At 36.6% G+C, this 11,817-nt stretch overlaps 1 protein-coding gene across 1 annotated transcript; it reads left to right on the top strand.

The window, feature by feature from the left end:
- The first annotated feature begins 477 nt into the window (after positions 1–477).
- Positions 478–11,612, top strand: LOC102230400. Its single transcript, XM_023334320.1, has 19 exons — positions 478–917; positions 989–1,092; positions 1,610–1,764; positions 2,743–2,911; positions 3,070–3,193; positions 3,262–3,371; positions 3,947–4,161; positions 4,332–4,440; positions 4,594–4,800; positions 4,878–4,916; positions 8,230–8,632; positions 8,748–8,851; positions 9,018–9,172; positions 9,303–9,471; positions 9,745–9,868; positions 9,967–10,076; positions 10,184–10,398; positions 10,503–10,611; positions 11,209–11,612. Exons 1-19 carry the CDS (start codon positions 537–539, stop codon positions 11,420–11,422), a joined length of 3,216 nt encoding a protein of 1,071 aa, XP_023190088.1. The 5' UTR covers positions 478–536; the 3' UTR covers positions 11,423–11,612.
- The last annotated feature ends 205 nt before the right edge of the window (positions 11,613–11,817 follow it).

The raw sequence follows: 11,817 nt of genomic DNA, 5'->3' as shown, positions 1-11,817 counted from the left end.
GTTTGCCACAGTATGGCAACAGAACATAAACTTTAAAAAAATAATAATTTACTTATTTTTTCCAAGACTTCAGTGTCAATTTCCTTTTAACATAAACTACACCACATTACATGATACTATCAAATCTTCATGATAGTGATTCTAAACATTGTTTCTGCAAAATTATAGTTGATATCTTCTGCCCCTGATATTTCTATAACTAACACCTGAAGGATCCAGAGACACTAACAGTCAAGTCCTTTGGTTTCACAGAACAGTGGTCCTAGATCATTTACTCAAGTACAACAATGAACGGCAATGAAGCTGATGGTTTTGCTTACAGGTGTGGGTTAATCAAACCAAGGAACACTACAAGCACTGTCTGACAGAAAAAGTTATTTATTGAAAAACAAGTTACATAATGAGGTTTAGTGAGCAGAGCTGTATGTCCATTAACCAGAGTTCTGTAACAGAGAAAAAAAGATGTGTTTTTGAGTTCCCTGCATCTTGTGTGGTGCTTTCCTGCACTCTCCAGCACTACATCATCTGTCAGCAAGATGAAGTTTGAGAATGTGCTTGCAGAGGTTAATGGCTTTGGCAGATTTCAGATAAGGACACTTCTCTTGCTGGTCATTCCTCGTGTGACTTTGCCATTTCACTTCCTGCTTAATAACTTCATCACGGTGATTCCTTCTCACCACTGCAACATCAGTTCGTTAGACGATGGAGAAAGATTCAGGAGTTTATCTCTTGAAGACAAGCTTGTTGCTAGCATTCCTTTACAGAGTGATGGGAGCCCGAGCTTCTGTCAGATGTTTGCAGAGCCTCAGTACCACCTGCTGTATAACTCTACCAACACCACAGATCTACCTACGATTCCATGCCAGAACGGTTGGGTTTATGACAACAGCATCTTTAAATCGACTCTCGCCACTGAGGTAAGTTTTGCCTGTACATTTTTCCGTTATTACATTTATCCCTTATCCCTGTTATCTGTGTTTCATTTTAGTGGGACCTGGTTTGTGATAAGAGAAGTGTGAACAGAGCTACAGCCACCATCTTCTTCATGGGGGTTATGGTTGGAGCAGCAGCTTTTGGCTATCTTAGTGACAGGTGTGGATATTCCTCATATGTTTCCAATCAGTTGGTTTATATTTTATGTATTTAAAACTTTCAGGAAAATTCAAAATTTTCCTGAACGAAAAATTAGAAGCACTAAATGATATTGCTAAAGTAGAAGAGCTTATGTTTATTTATATAAACATCAGTGCTGGCATATAGTACCAAATGTCTTCGTTTGATCACTCACAAACACTTGCATAAACAGAAATAATTAAAAAATAATGTTTTTTTTATCGTATGTTCTGCCTATGCATGTGTAGGTTCCTTTTGGGCCCTTTGCTGGTGTCCTGCATTAAGATAATAAGGCCGTTGAGTTAATTAGTCTCTTTAAATTGCCTTTAGGAGTGAGAATGTGCATGCGTGGTTGTTTGTCCTCTGGATCTCAGTTTTGCTCTGTATACATTTATATGCAATAAGGTGTGACTGTAATCATTTATAATAGATTGCAGTCTATTTTTTTGCATTTTAAATAGTCTTATTTATTCAATAATTATATTCATTTTCACAGGTTTGGACGGAAAAGAACACTTCTGGTGTCCTACATAATAACCACCATCTTTGGTTTTGCAAGTGCTTTCTCTTATAATTTTGCCATGTTTGCTGCCATGAGATTTTTCACCGGATTTGGGATTTCTGGAGTCAGTATAGTCTCCATTGTTCTATGTAAGTTGTCTGTCAACACATCAAAAATGCTGGTTCTGTATAAGAGGTTTGTACTGATGACCACTTGCAATCTTGTTCTTTTGCTCACATCCCAAAACTCATGACCACAGTTGAAGATAGGAATGTAGATTGACCGGAAAACAGAGAGCTTTGCCTTTTGGCTTCACTTTCTCTTTACAATACTGCAGATGTCAGACTATCGATCTCCTGCCCCATTTTTTCCTAATTTGTCAACAAGACCTAAAGATACTCAAACTCATCCAGCTGGTTTAGGACTTTGTACCAAACCTGAAGAGGACATTCTACATTTTTCCAGTTCAAGACCATGGTTTCCAAAGTTTGGGGACAGCTCTTTATTTCAAACTTTTTGAGTGCAAAAAGCTAGCTCTATAAAATGCTGAATGCGTGAAAAAACTTGACTGACCAACATGAAGTCCTGACCTCAACCCAACAGAACAGCCCTGGGATGAATTAGAAAGTAGACTTTCTGCCAGGCCTTGTCGTCCAACATCAGCGTCTGATCTCACAAATGCTCTTTTGGAAAACGAATAAACACTCTGCACAAACACATTCCTAAACTTTGCTACTCTAGCTGCAAATAGTGGGCCAATTCCATACTAAGGTTTTTGTACTTAAAATAGAATGCCATTAGATGTTATGTGAATAAAGATAGGTGACCCAAAACTTTTACTAATGTTGTTATGTTATGATGTTATGTGAATAAAGATAGGTGACCCAAAACTTTTACTAATATGCTGTAAAGCTGATAAAATATTTTTCCATTATTGTCTTGGTTTATGGTGCTCTAAGCTAAATTTGAACATTTACAACAAAAAGATTTTTATTTATACATAAAATCTTGACTGTGAAATAAGATACTAATTCACAGTCAATAAAATATTAAGCTTGAATGAATCTTTATTCTATTGATTTTATGTTCTATTCTCTTTTAATACCTTTAATGTTGTTTTCTGACAGGTGTAGAATGGGTCGGAATCAAGCATCGTACCTCGGTGGGAGTCTTAATGAGTTTGGACTGGAGTTTTTCAACGATTCTGTTGCCCGGTGTGGCCTACTTTGTGAACGACTGGAGATACCTGACTGCCACTGTGACCAGCCCACTGCTGCTGGCTATGATCACTTGGTGGTAAGCAGAAACTGGTTAGATTTAAACAGTAAAAATAAAGTAAGCATTCAGACCTGATTGCAGAAGCAAATACGATTTTGAACATTAGAAATCTTTTAGAAAGTCTTTAGAAAATCTTTTATGTTTGTGTCATGCTGCCAACCTTTCTTCTTGTGCAGGTGGCTCCCAGAGTCTGCCAGATGGTTGATAAGTAATGGAAAAGTGAATAGTGCTCATTTTTACCTGACTAAGTGTGCAAAATCCAACCGCAGAGAGGAGTTCATGGCTGACCTAAAGCCTGAGGTACAACAATTTCCACATTCTCTTTATGTATATAGCTTTTTGTTTAAATTTCTCTTTTAATTGTCCAGATTCTCTCCAAAGTAATACTTGTTGAGGATGAAAACAGAAAATACTCCTATATGGATCTTGTGAAGACTCCCAGAATGAGACGACTTGCTCTACTAACTGGCATTGTTTGGTATATAAATATTTTTTATTACTTTTCAAACTGTGATATTACAGGGTCCAGCAAAATAGAATTTAATTATGATTTAGTAAACCTGCACAAACTAACCCATAAATATGAATAAAAGTATAAGTAAAAATATATTCCAATATGTTTAAAATAATAATAAAAAAAACAAAGCGTTCTACTCTAGTATTCAGCCCCCTAAGAACAGTCTTATGTAGTACCATCTTTGGCTGCAAAAACAACTGCATGACTTTTGGATAATGTTTCTATTTGCTTTATACATCTTGAGGCTGTAGAGTATTTCTCTGTTCTTCTTTCAAAATAGCTCCAGTCTAATCACCCTTAGTTTCATCTGTCAAAATCAGTTTTGTGGTCTTGATATGGATTCCTAATTTGACTTGGGTTTAAACTAAATACCTATACACAAATAGAGCTTGGACTCTATTTTATTGTTGCACAGGAAGCAGTTTCAGCTGCAGAAATACAACAAATGACAAACTAGCCAATCAGAAACCAGCATTCATATGACAGTTTTTTTTTTTCACTAAACAAATCTCTTGCTGTGTTTTTTTAACCTGTAGGTTTGGAGTGGCCTGCGTCTATTATGGAATCAGCTTAAATGTTCCTGGGTTTGGAGTGGACATCTATCTCACGCAATTCATCTATGGCATCACTGAAATCCCAGCGAAAATCTTCATCGTTTTCTTTTTGAACAAATTAGGCCGAAGATTGACTCAAGCCGGAACACTTGCTCTCACAGGGCTGTGTTTGTTCTGCAACATTTTCATCCCTCAGGGTAAATCAAAAATCTAAGTGCGTGTTTCTTACAACAAGTAAGCTTGCAGTAGCATTTACATATGACAAACATTTGAATTGTCAATGACTTGAAGCAACAAGTCCTAAAACCATGAAATCACAAATTGTCAAAGTTGAAACACCTAATAAAAGTAATTTTTTTTCTTTCAGATTTGTGGGCAGCAAGGACAGTTTTTGGAGCTTCAGGCAAGATGTTTGCAGAAGCAGCTTTTACAACTGTGTTCCTATACACAACAGAGCTTTATCCAACTGTCTTGAGGTCTGAAAACATTTCACCTCTTTTTGTGTAGTCAAACACATTTTAGCATCCAGGAAAACAGATTTGCAAGTGTGTTATTCTCATAAAAACAATAATAACAAGAAAAACATCTTAAAATAAGGACTTAAAATTATTCTCTGTTGGGTTGTACAGGCAAAACGGACTTGGTTTCAGCTCTTTCACTGCTCGCATTGGTGTGTCTCTATCACCCCTGGTGATGATTCTTGAGGACATCTGGTCTTATCTACCAAATATAATTTTTACCTTGGTGGCTTGCGTTGCATCTGTGTCAGCTTCTTTTCTTCCTGAGACACTAAACGTCCGTCTCCCGGAGACCATCGAAGACATTGAACAGACAAGGTAAAATACAATAAAATTGTCTGTTTTTAGCAAAACCTAAAAACGAAAGCTTTATGAGAACATATTTTGCTTTGCAGAAGACGATCAATTCCGACATCTGATGAGAAAGCAGCTCCGTGACTGCTTTTGGGCATGAAAAACAAAATGGTCAATTTCCACTGGAGAAGAATTGTCTACAATGTTAATCTGCTGTGCTAACACTACTCTGTTGTTTGATGAAATGATTTGATTCTTGAGCAGAACTTATTTGTGTCTGACACTGATTAGAGACAGTTAAGTATGTCTCAGTCCGATGCTAAAACTAAGTAATTGTCATGTATATCCTTGAAGAATCTATAACTTTAAAATAAAATTACACATTAAGTGGTGTACATTAGTATTGTGACTATATCCTCTTAAACTTATTCACTGACAACATTGAGACTGCTGCAGCCTCCTTATGGGAAAATAATTAGTCCTATCAGGAATGTGTCCATGCATGTCAGCCTTTTGTTTATAGGGGTTTGTTCAAATCTGATCAGACTGTTCCAACAACAATTTCTTGCATTACAATCCATCCTCAGTGATCGGCTGTCAACTACTGCTTTACATGAAAATAAATATGTATCCATGTCACGCAGTGGGCTGTCATCAGATTAATTACATAAACGTTTTAATATAAAGGCAGACGTTTATCAGAGTCACATTTTTGTGCAGTTATTTCAGCTACGAATTTCAGGCTTACCTGTGTAGTTTAACAGACAGGACTTGATCAAGCAACTACCCCATCATACAAAGTGATTATGTCCTCTGAATTAGTAATTTTATCATCAATAGATAAATTACCTACATGTCACAGAGAAATTCACAGCAACCTGATCCACTGATGTTACAATTCCAAATAATGAGAAAATCTCTTTTTTATACTAGGGAGAATTTCAATGAGTAAGCATTTTAAAAGAGGATAGGAAGCAGTCTTTACTTAATGGCTGTATAGCTGTTTTAGATAGATGAGAGGACCACTGATTTTGTCAACACCACCTGCATTTTTTTAGCCTACAGCCATCCAGGTAACACTGATAGGTGGAGATGATCTCTTTAGACGGTGGATTCTTTCACTGTGTGTTCAGACTGCCGAAGTAATGCAAGTACAAGTGTCCAGGCCACCTGTAAAGATTTTGTCATCACTGTGTCACATGCATATAGCCCTGTCCAGACAAAATCAAATCACCCAGGACTTGACACATGCAGCCGTTTTTCAGATGAGCCATATTTTGCTGCTGTAGACGTTTTGATGCTGACGCACTAAGCAAATGTCCCATGCTTTAATATGACTCTGTAATATGATGATGGCGCTGCATCAAACGCTGCCTGCAACACGGGAAAGTGGAGCCCTGAGCCAGTGCCTCTCCTGGTGATGTTTAAACTGGATTGTGTTGATTGTTGGAGATGCAGCTTAAAAAATTACAGGTATTAATGTAACAACAACTGCTCTGTTATACATGAATCGGTAAAGCCAGGTAATATTCAACATTTCCTTGTAAATCTAGTGATGTGCTGTATGAGCATGACTCATCACAATCTTGTACAAATCTGAAAACATAGAATTTGCAACCAAGATAAAGAAATGTGTTTTTAAACAATGAACTGCTCAAAAGTGCTGCTTTGTCTTTTTTTATGTGTAGCTTACACTGACATAAATATGAATGTCTTTTTAGGTGAATAGACTAAACATGCAACAGCAATAATATTATTGTGCATTATAATGGCACAATATGCAGATCTTACTAAAGACTAAATTTAACAGTTGATTATTCTGTATTGTGCGTTTAATATCCTAATTTCATGCTCAAATAATGTTTTCAAATATGTTGTGATTTTAGGGTAAATTCAAATTCTCATAAAAGAAAATATGAAAGAAATGTGAGATAAAACTATTAAAGAAAACAATTTTTAAAAATAAATTAAGTCTAATCAGGACAAGTAAGACATATTGGTGTTTAAAACTTAAGCAATAACTTATTTAAACAGTTCCTACAAATTTGTACACTTACAAACTCAAAGTTTCTTCATCAAACATCATACACTCATAAAACATTAAACATTTTCACTTTCAAAGGCCTGACATCAACTGTAAACACCATGGATAATAATGGGAAATTTGACATTTAAAAACTGAAAAATTAAACTTTGATATTCAAATAGATTTAAATAGGCAGAGGTGCAGTGCAACAGCTCAGCTTCCTGCCTTAATAACCAGTAAACAACATGACGCCAGTTTGGGCATTGAGATAAACAGGAGGAAGACAGTTCCAACTACAATCTCTCATCAGTCTTTAAAGGAAAAAGTATTGACTTAACCATCAAAAACCTGCATGTCTCTAAAAATGTAAACATAAAAAGTTCACTAAATACCGAGGCATTTATGAATATGAGGTGAAATAACATTTTTGATAGGTGCTCTGCAGTGTTTTTCAAAGCTGGGGACCTGCTTTCTATCAACACTGTAGGGGTAAGTCAGAGGACAAGTAAATACCTTCCCTTCAAAGGGTAACTCTCTGAGCATCTAAACTTTTACCAAATGAAGATTAGTGTCAGAGTTAATGGCAAGGTCAGGAAAGAAAAAGCAGATTTGTTTAATCTTGAAAATATTGTCATTTCAAAACACAGGGTTAACAAAACCGGACAAAAACAAATAGGAAAAACATTTATAGTCCAACGAGTATTGATTCCAACTGCAAGAGTTGGTGGTCAGAGTTTGACAGAAGTAGAGAGTGATGGTGTAATGGTATATGGATTCTTAGCACAATTTGTTGCTCTTGTTTAAACACCACTGCCTACTTGAGTTTTGTTGCTGCTCCATCCCTTTATGAGACTCAGTGCGCCCATCTTCTGGGAAGGTTTTTCAACTTTTTTGTTTTTTGAACTTGAAGATTTCACAGTACCCCTCTGAGCCAGAGCCAACAAATCAGCAACAAGTGCCAATCTATCCAGTTAATATTGTGCAAAAACTGTAAGAAAAAGATATTCCAACACATTGTGCAATGTTGAATCTGTGCAACATTAGTGCAATTCTGAAGAGAAAAGTTGAACCTACTCCTAGTGATTTCTCCCAGAATCTTCAGTTTTGGATAAAAAAAAACTGTTATGTGTTTCGTCTGATCTACAAAGCTCATGAACAAATCAACAGCAAAAGTGGTGATCCAATTTTCTTTCTAAATAAGTCATAAGATAACTGCATGTTATTCTTACTTAAAAGAATGTTGGCAGCAGCTTTGTAAAGTAAAATATTAACTCCCTTCACCTGTAATCTTGGTTTCACTAGATTACAGGGTTTCACTAAATGCCAAAGTTCATACATGATTGGCAGAAATTGAAAAGATTGGTGGATTTCTCAATATACAGGCATAGGACATAGAGGAGTTAATCTTGCTTTACTGATCTTGCATGAAGACCCATCGCACTGCAGAAAGACGCAACAATGAAGTTTGAGAATGTTCTTGCTGATATTAATGGATTTGGAAAATTTCAGATAATGATTATTGCTATCAACTTCCTGGGTCGCTTCACGCTTCCTTGCCACTTCATGCTGAATAATTTTATCGCAGCAATACCAGCTCATCACTGTGACCTCAGCTCGCTAGATGACTTTCTGAATTTATCTCAGGCAGAAAGAATTACTGTGAGTATCCCAGTTGAGACAGACAGGAGTCCCAGCTCCTGTAGGATGTTTGCAAAGCCTCAGTATCACCTGCTGCTCAACTCTTCTGATGTTACTGATGCGTCCACTGTGCCATGCCAGAATGGATGGGTGTACGACAACACAACCTTCAGATCAACAATAACCTCAGAGGTAATCCTGCTGACTTTTCTTTCTTTCATGTACATTTTGATATTAAAATGGACATTTTCCTAAAAGAAGACTAATTTCCGGAGGGATCGTGCCTTTCTACTGTTGTTACATAAAGTGGGACCTTGTGTGTGACAGAAGAGGTAAAAACAAAGCAACAGCCACCATCTTCTTTGTTGGAGTAATGTTTGGAGCCATAGCCTTTGGAAGTCTAAGTGACAGGTATTACAGCTGTGTAACAGAGTTTTTAAACTAAGAGTTGTATACATATATATATATATATATATATATATATATATATATATATATATATGTAGCATGCAGCATGACACTACATATATATATGTAGCTTCATGCTGCTGAATTGTTTCACTACTACTCTCCACAGGTTTGGCCGCAGGATCATGCTCCTGGTGTCATATGTATCTGGCATGCTGTTTGCTATAGCAAGCGCCTTTTCTACGACCTATGTGATGTTTGCAGTGTTGAGGTTCTTCACTGGGTTCTGCATCACTGGCATTGTCATCGTCTCATCCGCTCTCTGTAATTAATCTGTGATTATGCTGAGCTAACTGGAAAAGACCTGGGCAGCTTCAGGGATGGTTATGAGGAATGCGTGTTTATATAATTAACTCAGTTTGATCGTCTTGAAAAATCTGATATTTCCTTGCAGGTGTGGAGTGGGTGGACATTGAACACAGGAAACTGGTTGGAGTCATTGATAGTTTATCCTGGACATTTGGCAACACAGTATTTGCAGCAATTGCTTACTTTGTGACTGACTGGCGTTGGCTCACTCTAAGTGTTACATCGCCTTTAATCTTGGCCATCATCACTTGGAGGTATGACTTGATGGTTTCCCATAAATACCACTTTGTATTCTGTCATAGTGGAAATAAATTACAAAAATTCAGTCAAGGTTTTGATGTCAAGTGTGTTAAGTCAACGTTTCTTTACAGTATTAAACTTTGTACTGATATGTAGAAAAGCTAATGAAAAATGTCAGTTCATAAAATGTTTAACACAATTGTTCCAACTTGGGCGATGGTGGAGATCAAAGTTTTATTTCCTATACAAACATATAAATTAAAAAACTTTTTTTTTGCTAAACTCAGGTGGATGCCTGACTCAGCGAGGTGGCTCATTGCCAATGGAAAACTGGAGCAGGCTCAGATATACCTGAAGAAATGTGCCAAAATAAATCAAAGAGAAGATTTCATTCACACACTAAAAGCAGAGGTTGTATTCAGTAGAACTGAAAGCTTAGCCTTAATTTTAGACCATTTCTATTTTAGTGATCAAACATTTTAAAAATATCTACCTCTGATTTTTTTCAGACCTTATCCACAATTGTAGACAAGGGGGCAAGAGGACGAACTTATACATACCTCGACTTGATTCGAACACCTAAGATGAGGAAACTATCTCTGCAAACTGGCTTCTTATGGTTTGTGCAACCTGTGCTATTGTTTTATAATTGCCAGGTCAAAATAACTTATTAGTATAAAATGTTTATTATATTTTTTTTGTATCTGAATACTTCTGTACCCACAGGTTTTGTATTGCTACGACATTTTACGGCATCAGCTTCAACATCACGGGCTTTGGCTTGAATATTTACCTTACTCAATTTACCTATGCTGTAATTGAGTTGCCAGCCAAACTATCAGTTTACTATTTGCTGGATAAAATCGGCAGGCGCAGCACTGAGGTGGGAGCTTTGTTGTTGTCTGCACTCTGCCTTGGAATCAACATTGTCATGCCAAAAGGTAGGTGACTAACTGCTTCAAAAATTATCATCATTATGTAAAGATAAACAATTAATTTCTACTACAGCTAAAAAAAAAAAAAGTTAACACCCCATTCTTCGCAGATATGTCTGCGGCCAGAACAGTTGTTGCCATTGTTGGCAAGGGGTTTTCTTCAGCTTCCTTTGGAACGGTTGTGCTGTACAGTTCAGAGCTGTATCCAACTGTAGTTAGGTAATGGAAATGACAATCTCTGACCTTTATGGATAACTTCATCACATAGTAATGTAGCTGTCTGATTTTCAATGCATGTGAAAATACATGATTTAAAACAATGAACTGTTCCCCCTTTGACCTTGGGCACTTTCCTGATATTATAAATTTAAAATGCATGTATGCTGAGTTACTTAATCTTATGGCAAACCATGCAGATGTTCCAACTGCACAAATGAAGCTCATTTTGGAATATCAAAATCTTAGAAGGTGCTGACAAGGCAGGGAAACTCAAACCTGCTGTATTTATCTGGTTATTTCTGCTAATACATTAGCATGCAAGCATTCAGACTGCATAAAGAGCATTGACTTTGAAGATCCATTCACACAATCAAATTCTATTTTTTTTTTTTTATTTTATCCCAACAAGTGGCACTTCATTTCTTTATGGCTAGATTCACAAAAAAATCTTTTAGATAGTAGAGGAACTAGTAGCTTTGATGATTTTTATACATCTTATTAAACAAAAAGGACTTGAACCATTTGTTCCTGCAGAAGTAATCTCTTGAGCCTATAAGGTGTCTCCTGCTAAGAGCTGTACTTCCATCTCTGTTGCAGGCAAAATGGAATGGGCTACAACTCATTTATGGGTCGGTTTGGCGTTGCTGCGTCTCCTCTGATCCTGTTACTAGATGAGGTTTGGAAGGAACTTCCGCAGGTGGTCTTGTGCTCAACAGCTTTACTGGGAGGACTGGTGGCAAGGACTATGGCAGAGACACGTAACAGGTGTCTGCCAGAGACAATTGAAGACATTGAAAGAAACGCAGTTTAACACTAATCAGAAAGCGCAAATATTTTCATGGAAAATGCAAACTGAATATTGACAGCCTGATTTGTGCAAATTTGTCTGCAATTGAATGGTGATGTTTTATTTTGAAAAGTTGACACTTTCAGATTAAAAGCAGGTTTTGCTTGGTAATGCAAATAATGCCAACCAATAAAGGATCTTGAGTCTCAGTTCACCACTGTTTTTTAGTTTCATGTTTCATGTATGTCTTCTCATGGCAAAGCTTTATGTCGTCACTGTCAGGGATTACTTTAAAACTGTCAATTGAGTACAGTGCAAATATGCCAAAATTAGCATATTTATATGGCAAACTGAAAATAGTAAATAGAAAATAAGAAAAAAAACAAGAAAAATTAACATGTCATTTAATTTTTACGTAA

Source organism: Xiphophorus maculatus, chromosome 5 (genome assembly GCF_002775205.1).
Source record: "Xiphophorus maculatus strain JP 163 A chromosome 5, X_maculatus-5.0-male, whole genome shotgun sequence".
Taxonomy (NCBI): Eukaryota; Metazoa; Chordata; class Actinopteri; order Cyprinodontiformes; family Poeciliidae; genus Xiphophorus; species Xiphophorus maculatus.
Note: the sequence above shows the minus strand (reverse complement) of the source record. Positions and strands in the feature narration are given on the sequence as shown.